This window comes from Crocodylus porosus, unplaced genomic scaffold (assembly GCF_001723895.1).
Source record: "Crocodylus porosus isolate Cpor-Errol unplaced genomic scaffold, CroPor_comp1, whole genome shotgun sequence".
Lineage (NCBI taxonomy): Eukaryota > Metazoa > Chordata > Crocodylia > Crocodylidae > Crocodylus > Crocodylus porosus.
In genome coordinates, this window is record NW_017728950.1 from 30,118,197 (window position 1) to 30,136,468 (window position 18,272).

General features: G+C 41.8%; 1 protein-coding gene across 1 annotated transcript in view; it reads left to right on the forward strand.

Moving 5' to 3' along the window:
• Positions 1–18,041, forward strand: part of GRIN3A (glutamate ionotropic receptor NMDA type subunit 3A) — a 143,599-nt gene extending 125,558 nt beyond the window's left edge. The window contains exons 9-11 of the mRNA XM_019554725.1: positions 10,263–10,427; positions 12,742–12,815; positions 17,386–18,041. Coding sequence (XP_019410270.1) covers positions 10,263–10,427; positions 12,742–12,815; positions 17,386–17,722 — 576 coding nt within the window. The 3' untranslated portion in view covers positions 17,723–18,041. The remainder of the gene's footprint in view (positions 1–10,262; positions 10,428–12,741; positions 12,816–17,385) is intronic.
• The last annotated feature ends 231 nt before the right edge of the window (positions 18,042–18,272 follow it).

Below are 18,272 nucleotides of genomic sequence, written 5' to 3' on the forward strand. Positions count from 1 at the left end.
AGATCTGAGGTGATCTATTGCTCCACATGAATACAAAGAGTGTGCTTGCACCTCCAAGAGAAAGCCCCAGGAAAGCTTTGAGCAGAGTGAGAATCATCCCGATCAGTGCAAAAGAAAGTGTGTGTCATGTCAGACTGCTGGGTTTCATGTGGTTCTAATTATTACCCTCCTCCATATTATATAAGGGAAATAAGCCAAGAACATAATTAGTTCATAAGGAGCAGGTACACATGAAGATTGCAAATGGTCTCCTTCCCTTCCCCTGATAGTCCACACAGAGCTAAAAAGCAGCATCTATGGTATCAGAAAAGTGGCGACAAGAGTCATCAGCAGAAGGAAGACATTGCTCATATAAATTCTCCATTCTCCAGGTGTGAATTCAGCTAGCTGGGGTGCAGTCTATCCTGCTGACAAAGCATCGGCCTTTGATAAACAGGATGTTAGTCACCCTGAGAGCTAGGCAATTGCCTTGTGATAGCCTGTGCAAGGCTTCATATTTTTCTATATGTTTTGATGAACGTGTGGTTTGCTAGGCATTGCACCTGTTGACAAAGAGTAATGGCTTTAAAACGAGGATATATGCAAGTGAAATATTGATCAATATAGCCTGTGAACTAATGAAATATCCATCTTCCTATTCTGCCATTGCTCCTGTAGGCTTTAACTAGTTCTTACACACCTGCCACTCCTGTACTTTTGAAGATTCATTTCTCTTGAGATTTATTTCAAGATCCTTCTTCTTACTCATCATTCTTTTCTACTCTGACATTGGAAAATGTTATTTTCTGTGACAGAGCTGCCTTCCAGTTCCTTCCATCTCTATCTGGCAGCGCCTTGATCATTTTAAATTGCATTTGCAAACAGAGCTGTCTTGAAAAAATGATGAGCCACATGAGGCCTAGAAAAGTTGCCTCACCCTGAGATGCAGGGGTGGATAAACTCAGAGGGAAGTTCCTTGGAAGGCCAGAGGATGGTAAAGTTTTTTCCTCCTTGACCTTTGTGAAAACTAGAAAGATGTTACACAATCAGCTCCAGCTAACTCTGAAAGATCTTTCTTGAAAAAACTGCTGTTCAGAAACTTTTGTAAATGGCTGTATTGGGTTGCATTGCTTGATACAGTCATTGGTAAGGGTTGGCTTATGTGACATGCTCTTCATTAATCACTAATTATGGGAAAATTAATGAGCCTATTATCTCAGTAGGCTTGAGTCCAAATTTGCCTAGGCAGCAATTAAGTTTGAGAGTTTTATTGTCACCTTGAACAAATTTTTCTATGTTGCAAAAATCATATCTGCTGAGCATGACACGTCATGCTACAGCAAGGGTTCTGCACGTTTGCTCTTTTGTGACGCAGGAGTTGGCTACCAAGGGTTTGTTTCCTTGAATCTGGCATTAGTGGCATGACTTCCTTTCATTTGGATCAGGGCTGTGTCCACCTTCCAATCAGTCAGGGGCTGCACACCCTGAGGGTTGCACCAGGGGCTGGAGACTGTGGGCTGCACCAAGGCAAGTCACAAGCCACCCCAACCCGCCCCCCCAGGCCACACATTGCACAGATGCACCTCCATACCCACGCATCACAAGTCTGCATGAGCACCCCACACCCACTGCACGTGGTGTAGTCCCCTGCTGCATCAGGAGACCACTCAGACCCAGACTAACCCTCACTTCCCTGTGGCCATGGGTCACGTTGTCCTACCCCTTGGGCAAAAGCAGGAAGCAGAAACTGGAAGAGGAAGGGGGAGCCTCAGACTCTGGATGCTGTCGCAGCCAAAGCAGTGGCGGGAGCAGCAGCTGGCCAGGAGCCCGGGAGCTGTAGATTAGCCCTTCGCAAGCCACCTACAGCCTGCAGACCGGTGTTTATACAGCCCTGATTTGGATAACTAGGAAGCCTTGTGATCTTCCTGTTTTCCCCAGCTGATTGCTGGATTTGTTTTATCCCTATTTTGGAAAACCAAATCTAAATAAAATCTCACCCTGATGTATTGGAACAAAATCTGCTTTGACTGTACCTGAAATAACTACTGTGAAGGGCTCACAGGTAATGAGTTATAAAGCCCTCTTCCTCTAGGGCATCAGCTCAATGTGCAACTTGTGCTGTTTCTTTCCATGCACTGTGGCTGCACCTATCTTTGATGGACTTTGCATAGTGAAATGATGATCTGTCCTGCGTCTCCTGGAAAGGAGTCTGTGTCACCAAATCAATGATACAATAGGTAGGCAGACAAATGCTATGAAGGCATGGAGCCTTGGCTACCTCATGATCTCAGGAGACGGTGACTTCAGGCAAGGGATATGGTAAGCAGCCATGTAGGAGGCAGGTTGACACTGGCCTGCTTGGAAGAGGCTGAAGGAACTGGGTCTTCCCAGGTCAAGGGAACAGTAAGCCTCAAGGAGAAGCTAACCAGGCATTAAGCTTAATGTTACTGTTTTAAAGATAGGAGCTCTCTGACAAGGTTTTCTTTTAAATAGCTAATACCTTGCTGTAAGGAGTCTCTTTGATCAGTGCCAGTGCCTTTGACCCCTTCCTGGCATCTGGGAACAAACCTCTAGGTCTCGAACTTGAGCCATTGCCTCTGTCACAGGATAGACTCATAAGATTCTCTCCTCTCAGTCCTGCGAGTGGATTGCAGTCCCCTCTGTGTCCAATGGGATTCCCTTTACAGGGCTGGTTCCCTTTACAGGGCTGGTTTATTCCCTTTATTGGCTGGTTTATTCCCTTTATTGGCTGGTTTATTATTTTTATTCCCTTTACAGGGCTGGTTAGACTCTGCAATTCTCTTCCCAAAAAGGCAGCATTCATGGGAATCAGTGATCTAACATCCTCTTTAAAGCAAAGCATCATTTATTTAGAGCCAACGCATTTCAGAGAAACTAGAACTTAAGCGCAGACCGACAGACTGCATGCATGTCTAGCTTTTCCTCTGTAGCTCACCCTTCCCTAACACTGGGAAGATCCTACAGCACAGACTCCCACAACAATTTCCCTCTCTCTCCCCCTCTCCTTCCAAGGAAGCCTATCTGCCTAGAAGTGACCCTCCTTCTCTTGAGAAAGTTTTATTCATTCTTTAGTGCTCATCTGATCTTGAGGCTTCCAGTTTTCTCCAAATAAGGCTTATGCCTTATTTAGTATTCTAACAGCTTTCTCACTGTCACTCAGTTGAGTGTTTGGGTGTGTTTATTTAGTGGACAATTGCTGTTTGCTTTTCCCCAAATCTCCTATTAAGTTAGATCAATAATTCATCTAATAATAATCCAGTCAAAAGCACCTTTACCTCATTGATCAAGCTTTGGCAATATTCACATGTTAATACAGAACAGCAGCACAACCACAACAGCAGCACTTTATAGTTAATAGGGCAAATGTGGATTCAGATGATTCTATCGCTATCAAAATACAAAATCACAATCTTACTTAAAAAATGGTGTTTATTAAAACTCCTAGAGCCAAATGAACCAAGGGGCTTCATTACCTTTTTAGAGTACTTGTGCAAAAGTCTATATGGCACACAGAGACAACTAGTGGCTGAGTAACATATACTATACCCATTTGCCATATAAAAGATATAACAGTCAAATAATTGTATTTCTTGATAACTTTTTATCTGAGAGTAACAGATAAATCTGAATAGATAGCAATGTCCTACTGCAAAACAGCTCTTTCTGTCAGTCCTATAACAATTTTCATTACGACACTAGAGATGGATGTTGAACCTGCCTACCATCAGGACTGGAAGTATTTTAGACTCTAAAATTTAGAGTAAGGGAAGAATGTAATGGATCATGGTATAACAATACAGGTAAGAGGGGAGAAAAAAGACTTCACAAGTCAAAGTGGAAAGAGTATTGTTATTGGATTCTCCATGGAAAGATAAAAATCTTTCCACAATAGAGTGCTGCAAAATAAGAACTGAATGTACTGGTTGGGGCAGAGCCAGAAAGATGCACTGAAAAATTGTCAGCCAGGCTTTGGACTCAATCTGTTCAAAATGAACACCATCTTATTCTCCTATTAAGCAAATGGGCTCATTTACTTCTTTATTTAATTAGGCAAAGCTAATTCCTCAGCTAGCAATATCAAGGAAAATTATCTGGAACGATACCCAAATCTGATGCCCTGTTCATTATTAGATAGACTAATTACAAAGTTAGTGGATATTTTTCCAGACCTCTGGAGAACATACTCCAAGCAACAGAAGGAAATTTGTTTCTGTGAGATAGTGGGTTTCCAACCCATGGTTCATGGGCAAGACATGGCCTGTAAGACCCTCTAGCACTGTTCACAACCAGAGGTGGTTTTGCTTTCCACACACAGATGCTGTTACAGGTTGACAGGAAAAGCAGAACTTAAAGATACTTGCTAATTATGCCACCCATGGTCCCACAGAGATTGGGGACTACTGTAGCAAAGAAAGATTTGAGGCTATATTGACTCCAGTGGAGCTACACCAATGTACACCACCTAAGGATTAGGCTCCTGAACCTAGTGGTGTGGTTAGCATATAAAAGAACAATAAACTAAGGATTACATGCATCAGGGGACTAAATAAATATGACTGCAGTGCTTTAAGCTTCCATCCTTTCTTGGAGCATTTAAAGTCAGAGAAACATGAGAGTTAAGGAAGGAAGATGTAATAATTAAGGCACAGACCATTAGGAAATCTAGGTTCCAGCTTAGCCACAAATTTCTTGCTGCCATAGGACATGGCATTTAAACCTTTTTGACTTTATTTGTAAAGGCCTCAGGCAAAGCTGGCCTTAGGGAAAATAGTATCCTTGGTGAATTTGTATATTGGCACCCTGTCCCAAGTCAGCAGCACCACTTCAAGCAAAGGTAGGTGGGTAGGGGCACAGGGCACAGTCCAGCGGGGAGAGCAGCATGGTGTACCAAGCAGATACTGCTGCTATTCTGCAGGAGCAAGGCTGACAGACTATAGCAGGCACCACCCCCCCCCAAATATGTGCCTGGCCTGGCTTCTCCCGGGCAGAAGCTGGAGGTGCGGGTGGGTTGGGTTGGGCATTGCTTCTCCTGCCTGGGGCAGGGATCAGTCAGGGTGTGGTGGGGTGGGGAGAGAGCACTGCTGTGAGCACAGGCCGCTCACAGGTGTCTGTGCACCTGTTTGGTGCCCCCCTGACAACAGCGCCTTGGGCAGTCACCTACATTGCCCGCCACTAAGGCCAGATGTGGCCTTAGGCCCCTAAAATTGTAACTATTCAACTAACTGCCAATGGTACTCAGGCATCAATATACATCTGAAAGTCTAGCCCTTTGTGCCTCCGTTTACCCAGTAAAACTGAGGATAGTGACTCCTACATGAGAAAGGCTGTGTGAAATTTAAGAAGCTAGTCCTGGAAATACTTTGTGGTACTATGGAAAATTAGGATGTACTACATATGTCCATTGCAAATGCATACATAGTGCTCATGTCAAGTACTCTGACTCAATAACTAAATAGCAGCAGCATTTAATCCATGCTACAAAGCTCCTAAGAAGTTCTGCATAAGACATTCATGAGGTATCTATATGGGCAGACTTGGTGCAGTGACAGGCATAGGTGTGATGCCTTCTCATTTGCAGCCAAATTTCAGATAGATTTTACTCCTGCATTCCCTTCCATCTTGCATGGGGGTGCATTTCCTTTCAAAAGGAGAGCTGATTGACAGTCTTTAGCAGAGTTCTGTGCAAGCATCATGTCAGCAGACAAGTTACCAAGGTTGAGAGTAAAGAAGGAGCACAGGCAGGGATCATTGTGCCGTTCTGTGCTGGGAGAGTACCAAACAATGGAGCACTGACCTGCGGCTGGGGCTTGCTGGTTTTATTGCAGCACTAAAAAACCCCAACTGGGATACAGCCCCAGACACATAGCTGAACAATCCCAATTCTACTGAAAAAAGAGCTACAATATAAGATAGCCTGTTATTATATATAGCTGAACCCGTATACAATCTATAAAGTAACCAGTGAAGCTTGAGACTCTGATATTGATCATTGGCTGGGTGTAAAATGAAAGAGACAGCTATATATTAGTTTCTTTCCACCATTATTTGTGCGCGTGTTGAGCTGGATGAACAGCTAAGAAATGACCAATTTATAATGGTGCATAAATCTGTTGTTATCATTGTGACTAATCAATTCAGACTCTCCAAGACACATGGTAGCAATTATTTCCTTCCCCTCCTACTCATCCCATTTAATTTATTTTTGAAATTTATCTCCAACACATGGCCTTTAACGGGTGGCCATCTCAAGGTGTTTATCTTTCTTTCAGTGCGACGTTAAATATTTTTCATCCTTTGTTTTGACATTTCAGGTATTAAGAGAGAAAGATCTCTTGTTTGCAGCAATTTGAAAAACTATAAATAACAAGTGAAAATCACAGAGATGCCTTTGCTGGAATTTCTTTTGCCTGGTTTCAGCAAAAGTTAAGATGGTTTCCCCAGGCTTGACAATAAAATAGGCCAAGCCTTTAGCAATGTACAATTATGCTGAAGATAAGTGAACCACACAGATTTAGACTATCAAAGAGACTGGCCACCCCAAGTAGTCATTCAGTACTGATAGTGTTGAAGTACATCCAACAGCATAAAGGACAAATGTTTGGGGCACTTGAATTATCTTGCTGAATTTGATATTGGGACTCATGTATTCAAACTGTGTGTGTGCACTATTTCCCATTTTTTCTTATTGTATTCTTCAAATCCTGCCCCCAATTCTCAGGTGTGATATGGCTGCTCACAGCTCTAACACTGACAATCAGATTACTAAGGACCTCTTCTACCTACTGCAATTCTTAGGACCCCAAAATGACATTCCCATGAATTGGTATCTGGCTTAGGAAAAGGGTCATTGCTAAAGTGTCCCCATAATCTAGGTGGACCCCAAGTAATGGGGAGGGGGCCGGGGAAGGAGGAATAAATGCTAGCATTATTCTGAGTGACAGTAGAACACAGGAACCAGCCAAAAAAGACCAGGATAAGCAATCGCATTAACTGTACCTTCAAGTCATTTTATACTTACATCTAAACGATTATAATTTCCTTTCCAGGAGATAAGAGATTTTTCAGACTGTACCTCAACACTTCTACTAGAATGGGAAGAGGAAGCACCAAGAGCACATTTAACCAGTACATTCAGCTACACCTTTGGTGTCCCCACAGATACTTACTTATGCTCAATTCAAAAAGATAGACTAAAAGAAAACCCTCCTTCCAAATAACCCTGAAGTTTTGAAGAGTAGAAGTTTTGTGTGCCAGATACAGAGTTTTTCAAGTTTTATGTGCCAGATTCTGCTCCAACTTAAAACAATAAGCTTTTCCACTAACTTAAAAAGGAATCAAATCATTATACTCATTTTTATTAAACATAGAGCAGATGCTGCCCTCTCTCCCCCAGTGATATTCATTCACATTCTTTAAGGAAAAAAAAGAGGCTTCAACAGTATCCATGCCCCTTTTCTCTTTGAATACTAGAACAGCCACACCGTATCAGGATGATGCATCTTCATTGTTTCATGTAAGAACTCTTGTGCAGTAATAAGGAAACTCCATTCAGGCTGTAGCAACTGGATCTTTATTAAGTGCAATGTATTCAGTGGTGCTACTTGCAACCATGTGGCACACTATATTCAGGGCTGTTGCTCATTGCCTGAGAACAGAGCCTGCTGAACCTACTGGTATCACCTGAGAACAGAGCTTACTGGTGTCACCCTCAGAATCATCCTTCCTATATGTCCTGTTCAGCCTGCAAGGTCCCCTGATGGGTCAAAGGGAGGTACAAGAATCCTTGGAACAAACAATAAAATTGCCAGCACAGGAATGTTTCTTCCTGATCCCAGGCTTATGAAACGTGGGACTTTCTAGCCTTCCTTTTCTTTATTCTGCTGCATACATCTTTGGATTATTTTCTATTATAATTGAACAAACATTGCAGAATGTCCTCAGCAAGAGAATCTCAGTTTCTTAATAATAAATAATTACATAAATAAGTTAGGAGCAGGGATCAGAAACTTATTATCTGGGATACCAGCAACAATCTGTTTGCCAGCAATGAACAGACCAAAAATCTTTGGTAGAAGTTATTGAGAGTGTGATTCTGGCTAGGGAAAAGCAACAGTGCCTCAGATTATGTTTGCAGAGATTTCTCGAGCAGGACAAAGAGCAGGGAAACCACTGAGTTATCTAGTTATTGCAAGTTTTCCAGTTTGGTTCAACATACTATCCTCACTGTTATTGAGCTGGAGAGTGGTGGCTTCTGAGTGACAGAGTTGGCACAGAAACTTGAAGTCAAACTGAAATCTCTCCATTGCCTTTAACAGGAGCTACATCAGACCCATCTCTCTCTCTGACTACTGTACAAGACACACACCTATATGCTGCTGCATTATAAAAGTGCTGATAGCAAAAATGGAAGATCAAAGTGCCCAGACATTTCCATGGGAAATGATAAAAGTTTGTAAAGAGGACAAATTCCACATTATTCAAATGAGGAGCATTCATAAATGTTGATTAGGGCAAATTTCACCTCTTCAAATTGACCCATTTACCCACAGAATGGCTCAGCTGTACACTGTTCTCTTTGGAAGCTGTACGCTGCTTCCAAAGAGAACTTCCATTTACAATGGTAAAAGTTCCAGTTCCAGAACAATTACAGAAAGTGCATTAGCAAGTTGAGGCCAGCTTTTGTTTTCAGTTATTCTGATGTCATTTTGGAGTCTCTCCAGGAAAGTGAGTGATTGCAGAGTCACTCAAGGGAAACTTAGAAGAGAATCTTGTCAACGACAAGTCCCAAATGAAAGTCTGAGAGGAGAATTTTTGCTCTTGAGCTGAACTGATAGTGTTCTCCATATTCTGTAAGTATTGCCTTTTGAAGGATCACTTCTATTCCCTAACACAGAACAGCGAGTGCTGTTTTTACTGGCATGGTATGGTGTTCCTAGAAATTCTGCCCAGTAGCATATTGAACAAGTAGGTTGCTTTTGGCAGAGAACTCAGAAAAATTGATCACTCTCACTGCAGCATAACAGAGTTCACACATTTCCTTGTCACTGGAGCTTTGCATTTCTAGCACTCCACCCCAGCAGGGAAGACTATGCTGTTGCCTATTTGAGACAAGGCTACTGCTGCAGCAACCCCTGTATATTCTTATATTTTGAAACATCAAATAGACCAAAAAAAAAGTTTAAAAGATGCCACTGTAGAACACTGAGAGCAAGCTGCACAGGAAGACCATATGACATTAGACATCACTGGATATGGCACCAAGCCACTACTGTTTTGGGGCTGTCATTACAACCCTAAAAGAACCTCCAAGAATGTGCCCAGTGTATGGGTTTTCCTGGACTAGAGAAACTTTGTACATCGATACACTAACAGCAATGCAGAAACCTCTGCATTGACAAGACCTAATAGAGAGGGGTAGAATATTTGTCAAGAAGCCAGATTTTTCTAATCTATATATTCCTGAAATATATATTCCTCCAGAAATAGGTTTTAAATAATTGGGCACTGGAAATTTATTTTGTTCTTAGAAGTACTCCCCAGTCTTTAAGAAATATTTAGATTTTTTCTCTGTACAAAGTAGAAAGTGAAGGAACCACGTATGTATTCAATAAACAATGTACCTATCACATGGAAACCATAGCACACAGGGAATGCTGCTATACTAGAAAGCTATTCAAAGAACTGTTTTATTCCACTTCCTCTATACTATAGAAAGGGAAAGGGGGAAAAAAAAGGCATTTGATTTTCCTTACAACATTCAATTTTCAGTAAGTGTGGAATATTAATTTAGTGAAAAGACAGTGACATCTGCTTTGAATCCTTTATTTATTTTTTTTAAACTTGGCCCTGGATGGAAATGCACTGCACTACAAAGAAGTCAGTAGTGATCATTTTCCACTCACGCCTTAGTCTACAAGCCGTTGATTGTATTCTGTCAAATCACAGTCTTCCAGATCACAGCACAGAGTCCCTTGCTGCTGGACATTTCCATATTTTAAAATCTAGCTACACCAGCAAAAGGATGGAAAACAGAAAAATCTCCAAGACTAATTCTCATTCACACTGAGACTCCTTTTTACTACTCAGATTTGGTGAATGGCTTTAGAGTAATTAGGAACTTCATCATGAAAGACAAAGTCAGTCCACTATATACCTGTTACGGTTTCACCAATGCATGTTCACCAAGATCATGTTTTTTTAAAAAGTAAAAACAACATATATTAAGATACACTGAGCATGTATTTTACTTTTATTTTACACAGACCCTGCAAATGGGCATCAAGCACTTTTCTGGACTCTTTGTGATGTTATGCATTGGTTTTGGCTTGTCCATTCTCACCACCATTGGAGAACATATAGTATACAGGCTGGTCTTACCACGAATCAAAAAGAAATCCAAGATGAAGTACTGGCTCCATACAAGCCAGGTATGTATTCTAGCAGCACATCAGTCATTCTGTCATTTAATAGTACTGCTGTTCAGTAAAGGCCAAGTCAAGTCACTGGAAAGCCTTCTTGGCTTCAGCGGGTTTTGGGCCCGGCCTTAAAATATTTTTAGGATTATTACTATACTCTGTTCCAATGCATGTTAGTGACAAGTTTCACAAGTGACATCAATTGGAGCAGGAGTGAGCCTCATCAAAACTCATTCCCCGTGTTGATACTTTTTCCTCAGAGCAGTAAGCCTTTCCTTAACAATCAGAATGAAGTTGACATTGACTTGGAACATTTATTATGATGCAAAAAAGGAGAAATTTTCAAATAAGCCCATGAGTAGGTTACATGGTTCCAGGGGTTTGTAAGCTTAAGGCATTTTGACAAGAACAGTCCAAATTTCTGTACACACGGATAGGCTCTGCCACTTCAGAGGCATTGGGGGGAAAAGGAGTCATAGCAGTTAACAATTCTCTGCTGAGCGCATCAGTCAAAACACAGGAGGTCTTATGCTCACTTACACAAAGGCCTTTAGTAAAGATTCTCAATTCCCATATTAAGATATGGTAAAGAGGGATAAAAAGTAATACAGGAAGTAATACAATAACATTATTCTTACAGTTAATCATGGCCCGCCTCATCTATTTGGGTAAGCCATGATAAGGTACATACACTAGGGCAATGATAATTGTGTCTGCTGTGGACTATGTAAGGTAAGAGTTTGGAAAGATGAGGTTTACTTAACACTGAAGAGAGAAACACAGAAGGGGACTTCACTGAGGACTTCAGATTACAAAGTACATAATGCAAAATGAACACTACCCCCAACCCTTTTTTTTTTTAAACCCTTTGAATACTTTTTTATAACTCAAACACTTTGCAGCTATTCATGTGCTTTTGTATCACAGGACATTTTTTTTTCCCCACAAGGTATGTTGTGTCATTCTTATATTAGTTTTCCCCTAAATGGTGTTTGGGTTCTATTTCTCTTTGGGACTTTGTGCACCAAGGACCATGAATAGACATTGCATTTGTCCTGGGAGAAACCATTTCCTCCTGAGAGAAAGTGTGATCATTCAGACATCCATGTCTGTTGTCACAGAACAAACCCCCAAAAGGTTCATGGGATAAGATGAGCTAACAGTTTGTCTTGGGACATCACAAGTCCATCTAAATAGTTGTTCAGAGACTGTATCACTGAATCAGTGGCAGAAAACTGGCAGTGCATTCAAATGCTCACTAACCTCAATTATAAAGGCAGTGCATGTAGAATAAAACCCTGTTAATTCAAAATGCAGGGGACCAAAAAATACTGAAATAAACAGATTTGAATTCTCCAAATTACAGTATTACAGCTTATTATACTACAGCTTATTATACAGTACTACAGATTATTATACAAAATCACTGTACAGTATCTCATAGATTTCATAGACATTAGGGCTGGAAGGGTCCCCGGAGGATCATAAAGTCCAGCCCCCCTCCCCAAGTGCAGGAAGTCAGCAGGGATCTGAGTACTGAGTCATTTCTGGAAGTTGTGAACCAAGAAGAACTATAGTATTTCTCTGTAAAGAGAGAAAGAGGGTATTTTAAACATAAGTTGTAGTAGAAATAGCCCCACTTGAGTACTTTTGAGTTCTTAGAAATGTAGAATCCACACTACACTGTAGCTTGTTAAGGATATACAAGTATCCTTGGAAGCTTTTAGGAACAAGTTAGACAAATACTTGACTGGGATGCTTTAGTTAGGGATGATCATGCCCTGAGCAGGGGATTGGACTAAGTGACCTTGTGAAGTCTCTTCCAGCCCTAATTTTCTATGATCTTGTATTTTATTTTGGAATATCAGCTCTTAAGAGCTTTCTATACATACAAAAAATGTGAGCTCATTTCCTTGGTCATTCTTCTTGTGAAGCTGAGGCAAATCAGTTTTTTTCTGTCTGCCTTTGGTAGTACATAAAAGTAGCAGTCTTGCTAGTTAATAACTTCATAAAAGGTACAAAAATTGCATTTTAGAGATACCAAGAAAAAGAACCACAGGGAAATCCATTCTTTCTTAAAATGTTATAGCAAGATAAGATTCATATTAAGGCCAAAAATAATGCCCCAAACCCCACTTTTCTCCAGATATGGTAGGAGACCTCTATCTCAGTATATATGAGGTTAACGTTTGTTTGTATCCCTGAATGTGTGGCTGGGTATAATGCTGTACCTGTATTCAGGCAGATCACATGCCAAGTCCATCCCAAGACGAGGGCGAACTTCATTTGATTTGCACTGAAATTGCTCCAATTTGTTTTTCACTAGAGATTACATCGTGCACTGAACAGTTCTTTTATTGAAGAAAAACATGAGCCCAAGACAAAACGAGTAGAAAAGAGGTAAGAAGTTGCCTTATAGGCTTATTTTGAAACTAAATTTGTTCAGACTGGCTATTTAGCTATGAACCTAAAGATATTCCACAGAGGCTCGGAGAAAAAACTGTCACTTTGATGATTAGCCAGTAATAGCGCAGGCTCCACTTCTTCAGATGTGCAGAGAGAAGCAAAAATGGAAGAGTTTTAATTTAATAAGGAGATATTTTTATTCATTAACATTTTGTCCACACTACAATTCATAAATCCAAAATACCCAAATATCTTCCCAATACTCATTGCCGGCCCAACATTTTTATGAATGCTGACACTCCTTTTTATCCTCTGTTGCCTTTTTGCCAAGCATGGGGGATGTCCAGGTAGCATCCCAGACACAAGATGGCCAAACAGCATGTAGGGCAATCCTGTCTTCCACGAAGGGTACCCTAATACTGAAACCCGGTCTCCAGGCAACCATTTTGCCACAAGAATTGACTATAATCGGGGACCAACCCAAAAAGCAAGTACCTTGTTTGTATGTCTCTATAGAACACCAAGCATCTTAAACAAAGTACAAACAAACTGAACCATAAGGATAGTATGTCATCTGAAAACAGGATGCTGGCTCACATTAAGAAAGAACTTGAACGGTTTCAACTGAGCATTGTTGCCATGGGTGGCAATGTTTTTGAAGTGGTACTTGTATGAAGGAAATCTGGATATAGTGTTGCTTCCCTATAGGCAACTAAAGATGAAGATCAGTCAAGGTAGCACTCTTGCAAGTTACTGCCAAATAATCTCCACTACTTGTATCCAAAAAAAAGACCTTCTCTGCCATCATGATGGAGAGACAACTATGGATTTCATTTGGTTTATTAGTTTTGGAGTCATTGAATATGTACTTGAAAAGTAGGCTTTTGGACAAATAGGTCATGTGAGGAACTGAAGGGTGACATTTGTACATATACAGAAACATGAATGCTCATCCTTCCAGTGTTTATTCCACCTTCTCTGTCACTTCCTAAGGAAGCTCAGATCACACTCACATCCTTTCCGTTGCAGCTTCTTAAATTTGAAAGCACAAACATTTGAGGTGCAAAGATACTTCTTTCAAAAAGGTGACTGGTGCAGAAATGTCACTTGTTAAGAAGTCTGGCTTTTCAGGGGCCTGAACACCAAGAAACCAATGTAGAATAGCTTTTTAGTGTATTTGTGGGCGTCTTGGCTCCCCTGTTCTTTCCTGTGTGATATCTTTTTAGCTGCTGTTTAAAAAAAAACTCCCTAAAATTGTGAGATAAAAGCAGACCACCATCACAGAATAATACAATTTGGGCAGGGCTTTCCGCTGACAAAGTGCAGAAAATACATGCAGACACTCCTTATACAACTGGCTTAGAGATAAAAACCATGAAAATATGCTTAAAAAGAAAGGGGAGATGCAGAAGGGCAGTTTTGCAACCTCCGATTAGACAGGGTTGCTGCTATCAGGTTCTAAACACCCTTGTTAAAAATATGGCTCAAGCTGCAGTATGAACAGGACCCTGATGAATTCAGCTCAAGGCTTCTGGTAACGTACAACACAACCATAATGAATACTAATATAGCGGGGGATGCACTGTGCTCTCAAATCAATTAAATGACTTTTTTATTCCTCCTGGAGGTTGTTGTCTTATACTTCCCCACTTCTCACCATTTATAATACAGCACAAGTTATTTCTGCCATTTCTCTAGAAGGACCCTTCAATACTTTCTTCAGTCAAAAGTTCCAGAAAGGCTCGTCTAAGACGGTGCTCACATATCCGCATGACCTCCACACCTAACATGGAATGGGGTTCATTTATTTTATGATCCTCACCTACCCCTAACTCTGAACGCACATGTAATAGACAACATAGCTACTATTCAAAGACTTACTTATCTCCATCCTCTTTGGACCTTTCACTACCACTACAAGAAGCAGCAATGGGACAGCTCTGTGAAGAGTCTTATGTGATGGACTGTAGTATGTAGGGGGGGAGGGCGGGGGACACACAGATGGAGTCATTCAAATACTGGTCTTTAATAGCATCCTTAATACAGAATAAGGCCCCTTCTTCCAAAGAAGGGTTTCTCATAAAAAGTGCATTATACCTGCTATGTGAGATCTGAACCATTTTGGGAACAATGCATTTGGGTACAATGGACAGGTATTATGTTTGCGCCAGCACATATACCCTTTTCCTGGTACAAGACGTAAGCATACAAGTGTTCAAGTAGTTTCTGGCAGAAAAAACACTTGCGATTCCACTATAAACACTTAGCTGTTTCAGCCAAGAACTATGTGGGAGAGTGACATCACGTACCTTTATGGTTTCACATAGTGGGATGAGGGTCCCTAGGACTCCCAGCATCCCACAATCTTCTGCTTTCCATCTCCCTTTCCAAGGGAAAGCCAACCGAACCTTTTTGCTTCCACTTTATTATTTAAGTAGCAGATGATAGTTTGTGCCCACCTCACTGCAGCTGGGACTATTCTTAAGAATAATGAGACCTTTGATAATATAAAACTTTATGGAAACATTAAGGGCTAGCTCTACAGGAGTGCGTTTTAGACACCTCACTGCCTCTCCAGTTTGAAATCAGACAGGCACCCAAATACTTCTGTAGATCCAGGATTTAGAGTTATCAAACCTTCCCTTTTTTCTGTTGGTAGGTAAATGACTAAGACTTGCTACATGTGCCAAATGGCTTGTATAGGAGAGAAGATTAAGCGAAATTCAGGGAGGTCTGCTGAGCTCTTTGGAGTCATAAGAGCTTTTATATAGCCATCTTGGGGAAAATAGTTTTAAGTATATCTGGTGCCAGTAATGCAGATCATACATTTAACCATGGATATTGCACCCTTTGAAGAAGTAGGTCAGGCCTCAGTGAAAAGCTTTCTCCACTCTCTTTTCTGTAGTTAGATGAAAAAAAAAAAAAAGCAGCACCCATGCTGTTTAGTGCACTAATCTGAAAACGCATGCGGTCAGAACCGCTTCTTGCTGTGCCTAAAGCTGCAAGATGTATTCCAAACATGACACATTTTCCAGCATTCATTGGCATTTCTGAGGCCCCCTGCTGTTAACAGCCCATCATACCAGAGAACTGCATCATTTGTGAATTTAACAAAATAAGCACTTAAGATACAAGATTATCAAAGAGTCTTTCTACTCTGTTTAAATGCCAACTGGTCAACCATACATACTAGATGCAAGGCAATTTACTCAAGTAGGTGCGAGACTGAATGCACTTTCCATTCCTGTTTCTTACCATTACAAACTCCACGTAGCCAAAATTGACGTGACTCTTCGCTCCATTTTCCAGGCATCTAGAAAGAAGTAGCTTGATTATCAGCGATGCTCAGCCTCTGCAATTTGCTTATAAACTCTCAGGATCAAGCCCCTTGTTATCTGTCTTTTTAGACATCTGTTCCTTTAATGGCGAGAGTCAGGAGTTGTTTGTACAAGTGCCAATAGAATCAAAACCTCCTAAGTGGCCTGCAGACCCATCCCCACCAGAGCCAGGTTGAGATGGCTAGCATGGTATTTCCTACCAGCTGCTCTGGGCTTCCCTACAGCCCTTTGCTAGAGCTGGCCTGAAATTTTCTGACAAAACTGATTTTGCACCAGAAAATTATGATTTACAGAAAATGTAACGTTTCACAGAGAGAGGGAGTATTGACAAACTTTTTCAAGCCTGGTCGGCTGCCGAAGCCTGCAGCTCCAGGGCAGACGCATCAAGTAGACCATGCAACAGTTCTGTGCTCTCCACAGTCAAGCAGGGAACCCAGGAATCCCTCGGAGTCACAGTTCAAGGTGGGGATCTCAGCATTTCCAAGCCTGGCAGCCCCAGCTGGAGCCAGGTCTCTTCTACTCTATAAGGGTGTCACACATCTGAGTGTCATCCTCCTGTTAGACTGCCCAGTTCCTACCTTTTGCCCACACTGGCTGCAATCTGGCTTCTGTTGCTCCTTCCCAGCCATAGTGATGACTCCTTGCCTTTCCTTTCCAGTCCAGTCCTCACAACAGCTCTCTGTCTGAGCTAGACATATGTCTGGCTTTATTATAGGGCTGGAGTAGAGGGAACAGCACTCAAAGTCTCCATCAATTTCAGTCATCACTCTGCTGGGAGAAATGGATAAAGAAACTCAAGCCCACTCCCCACCATCAGATGTATAGACCAGAGACTGCCTATTTAAAACAAATCCACCCTTTGCTGTTTCCCCTGGTCAGTTCCTACCTCCCCTCTTCCTTTCTCTGCAAGGCAGCTTGTCTCCTTCCTCTCATATTCTTCTTCCCAAGATAACCCTCCTGACAATTATCCCCTCACCATCCTCCCTTCCTCCCCAAGCCTTGTGCTCTGCATACACCCTACGCAAGTCCCCAGCTGCTGCAGGCTTGCAATTAGCCCAGCTGAGGGAGGTAGCTAGTCTTCCAATTAACCTTCATCAACCAGAACCCTTCCTGGGGTGTAAGGCTCCTATTCAAATGCTGGGAGATGTCCCCCACACTTGGAAGTGCTGTGTGAACACAGTAGAGTGAAATGATTTAATTTTAAATATGATCAACTCTTTGTGCAGGTCCAATGCAGGGAACAGTCAGCACTCAGTGTGGAATACAGCCAACCCTGGCAGTTGCCACCGGCGGAAATACATCTACACGGATGAAGGGCAAAATGAGGTGACCACCCGGCAGCACCAGGACATACCTCTGCCCCAAATGCGGAGAGAGACTCCTACTTCACTGACTACCAACGGGAAAGCAGACTCCCTTAATATTGCTAGGACCTCAGTGATCCAAGAGCTCACAGAGTTGGAGAAGCAGATTCAAATGATCAAACAGGAGCTGCAGCTAGCCATGAACAGGAAAAATGAGCTGGAAGAGTATCAGAGGACAAACAGGACTGCAGAGCCCTAGGCCCCCAGGCCCCTTGTACAAATTACAATGCACTCTTGTAATGTCAGAAAGAGGCATGGAGATAAAGTGAGAGATATGTCCTCTGTCTTACTGCAAGGCAGAATGACAGCAGCTGCAGCAAAGACCTTGCTTCTGGCTCCCTGACCTTTCCAGAGGATGAAGTTCTCACTCTTTCTGTGAGCAGCACTTGGCTGTTCTGAAAGGTGGCCTTGGACCTGGGAAACTGCGAGCGTTCAGACCACACTGTTCCCATCTCCTTCTCACAACACAAAAACCAAGTTTCCACTTTTTAGCCCTTTCTGTGCATTCATTAAAAAAAGAAAAGAAATCTATACTGATTGTCAGATGTGCATCTCTTAGTGGTTTTATTTGGTTAATATAAACAACAATGGGTTCAAGGTCCATCCACCCCAGGGGTTCCCAATGTTTTGGCCCTGAAGGGCTATTTCAAAGGGTCAGTCCTGGGTGGCAGGCCACATCAAAGGGGGTCACAGGCCCCTGGCTCACCCAGGTTCTTACATTAGGTCTAAATTACATTTTGAAAATCCCA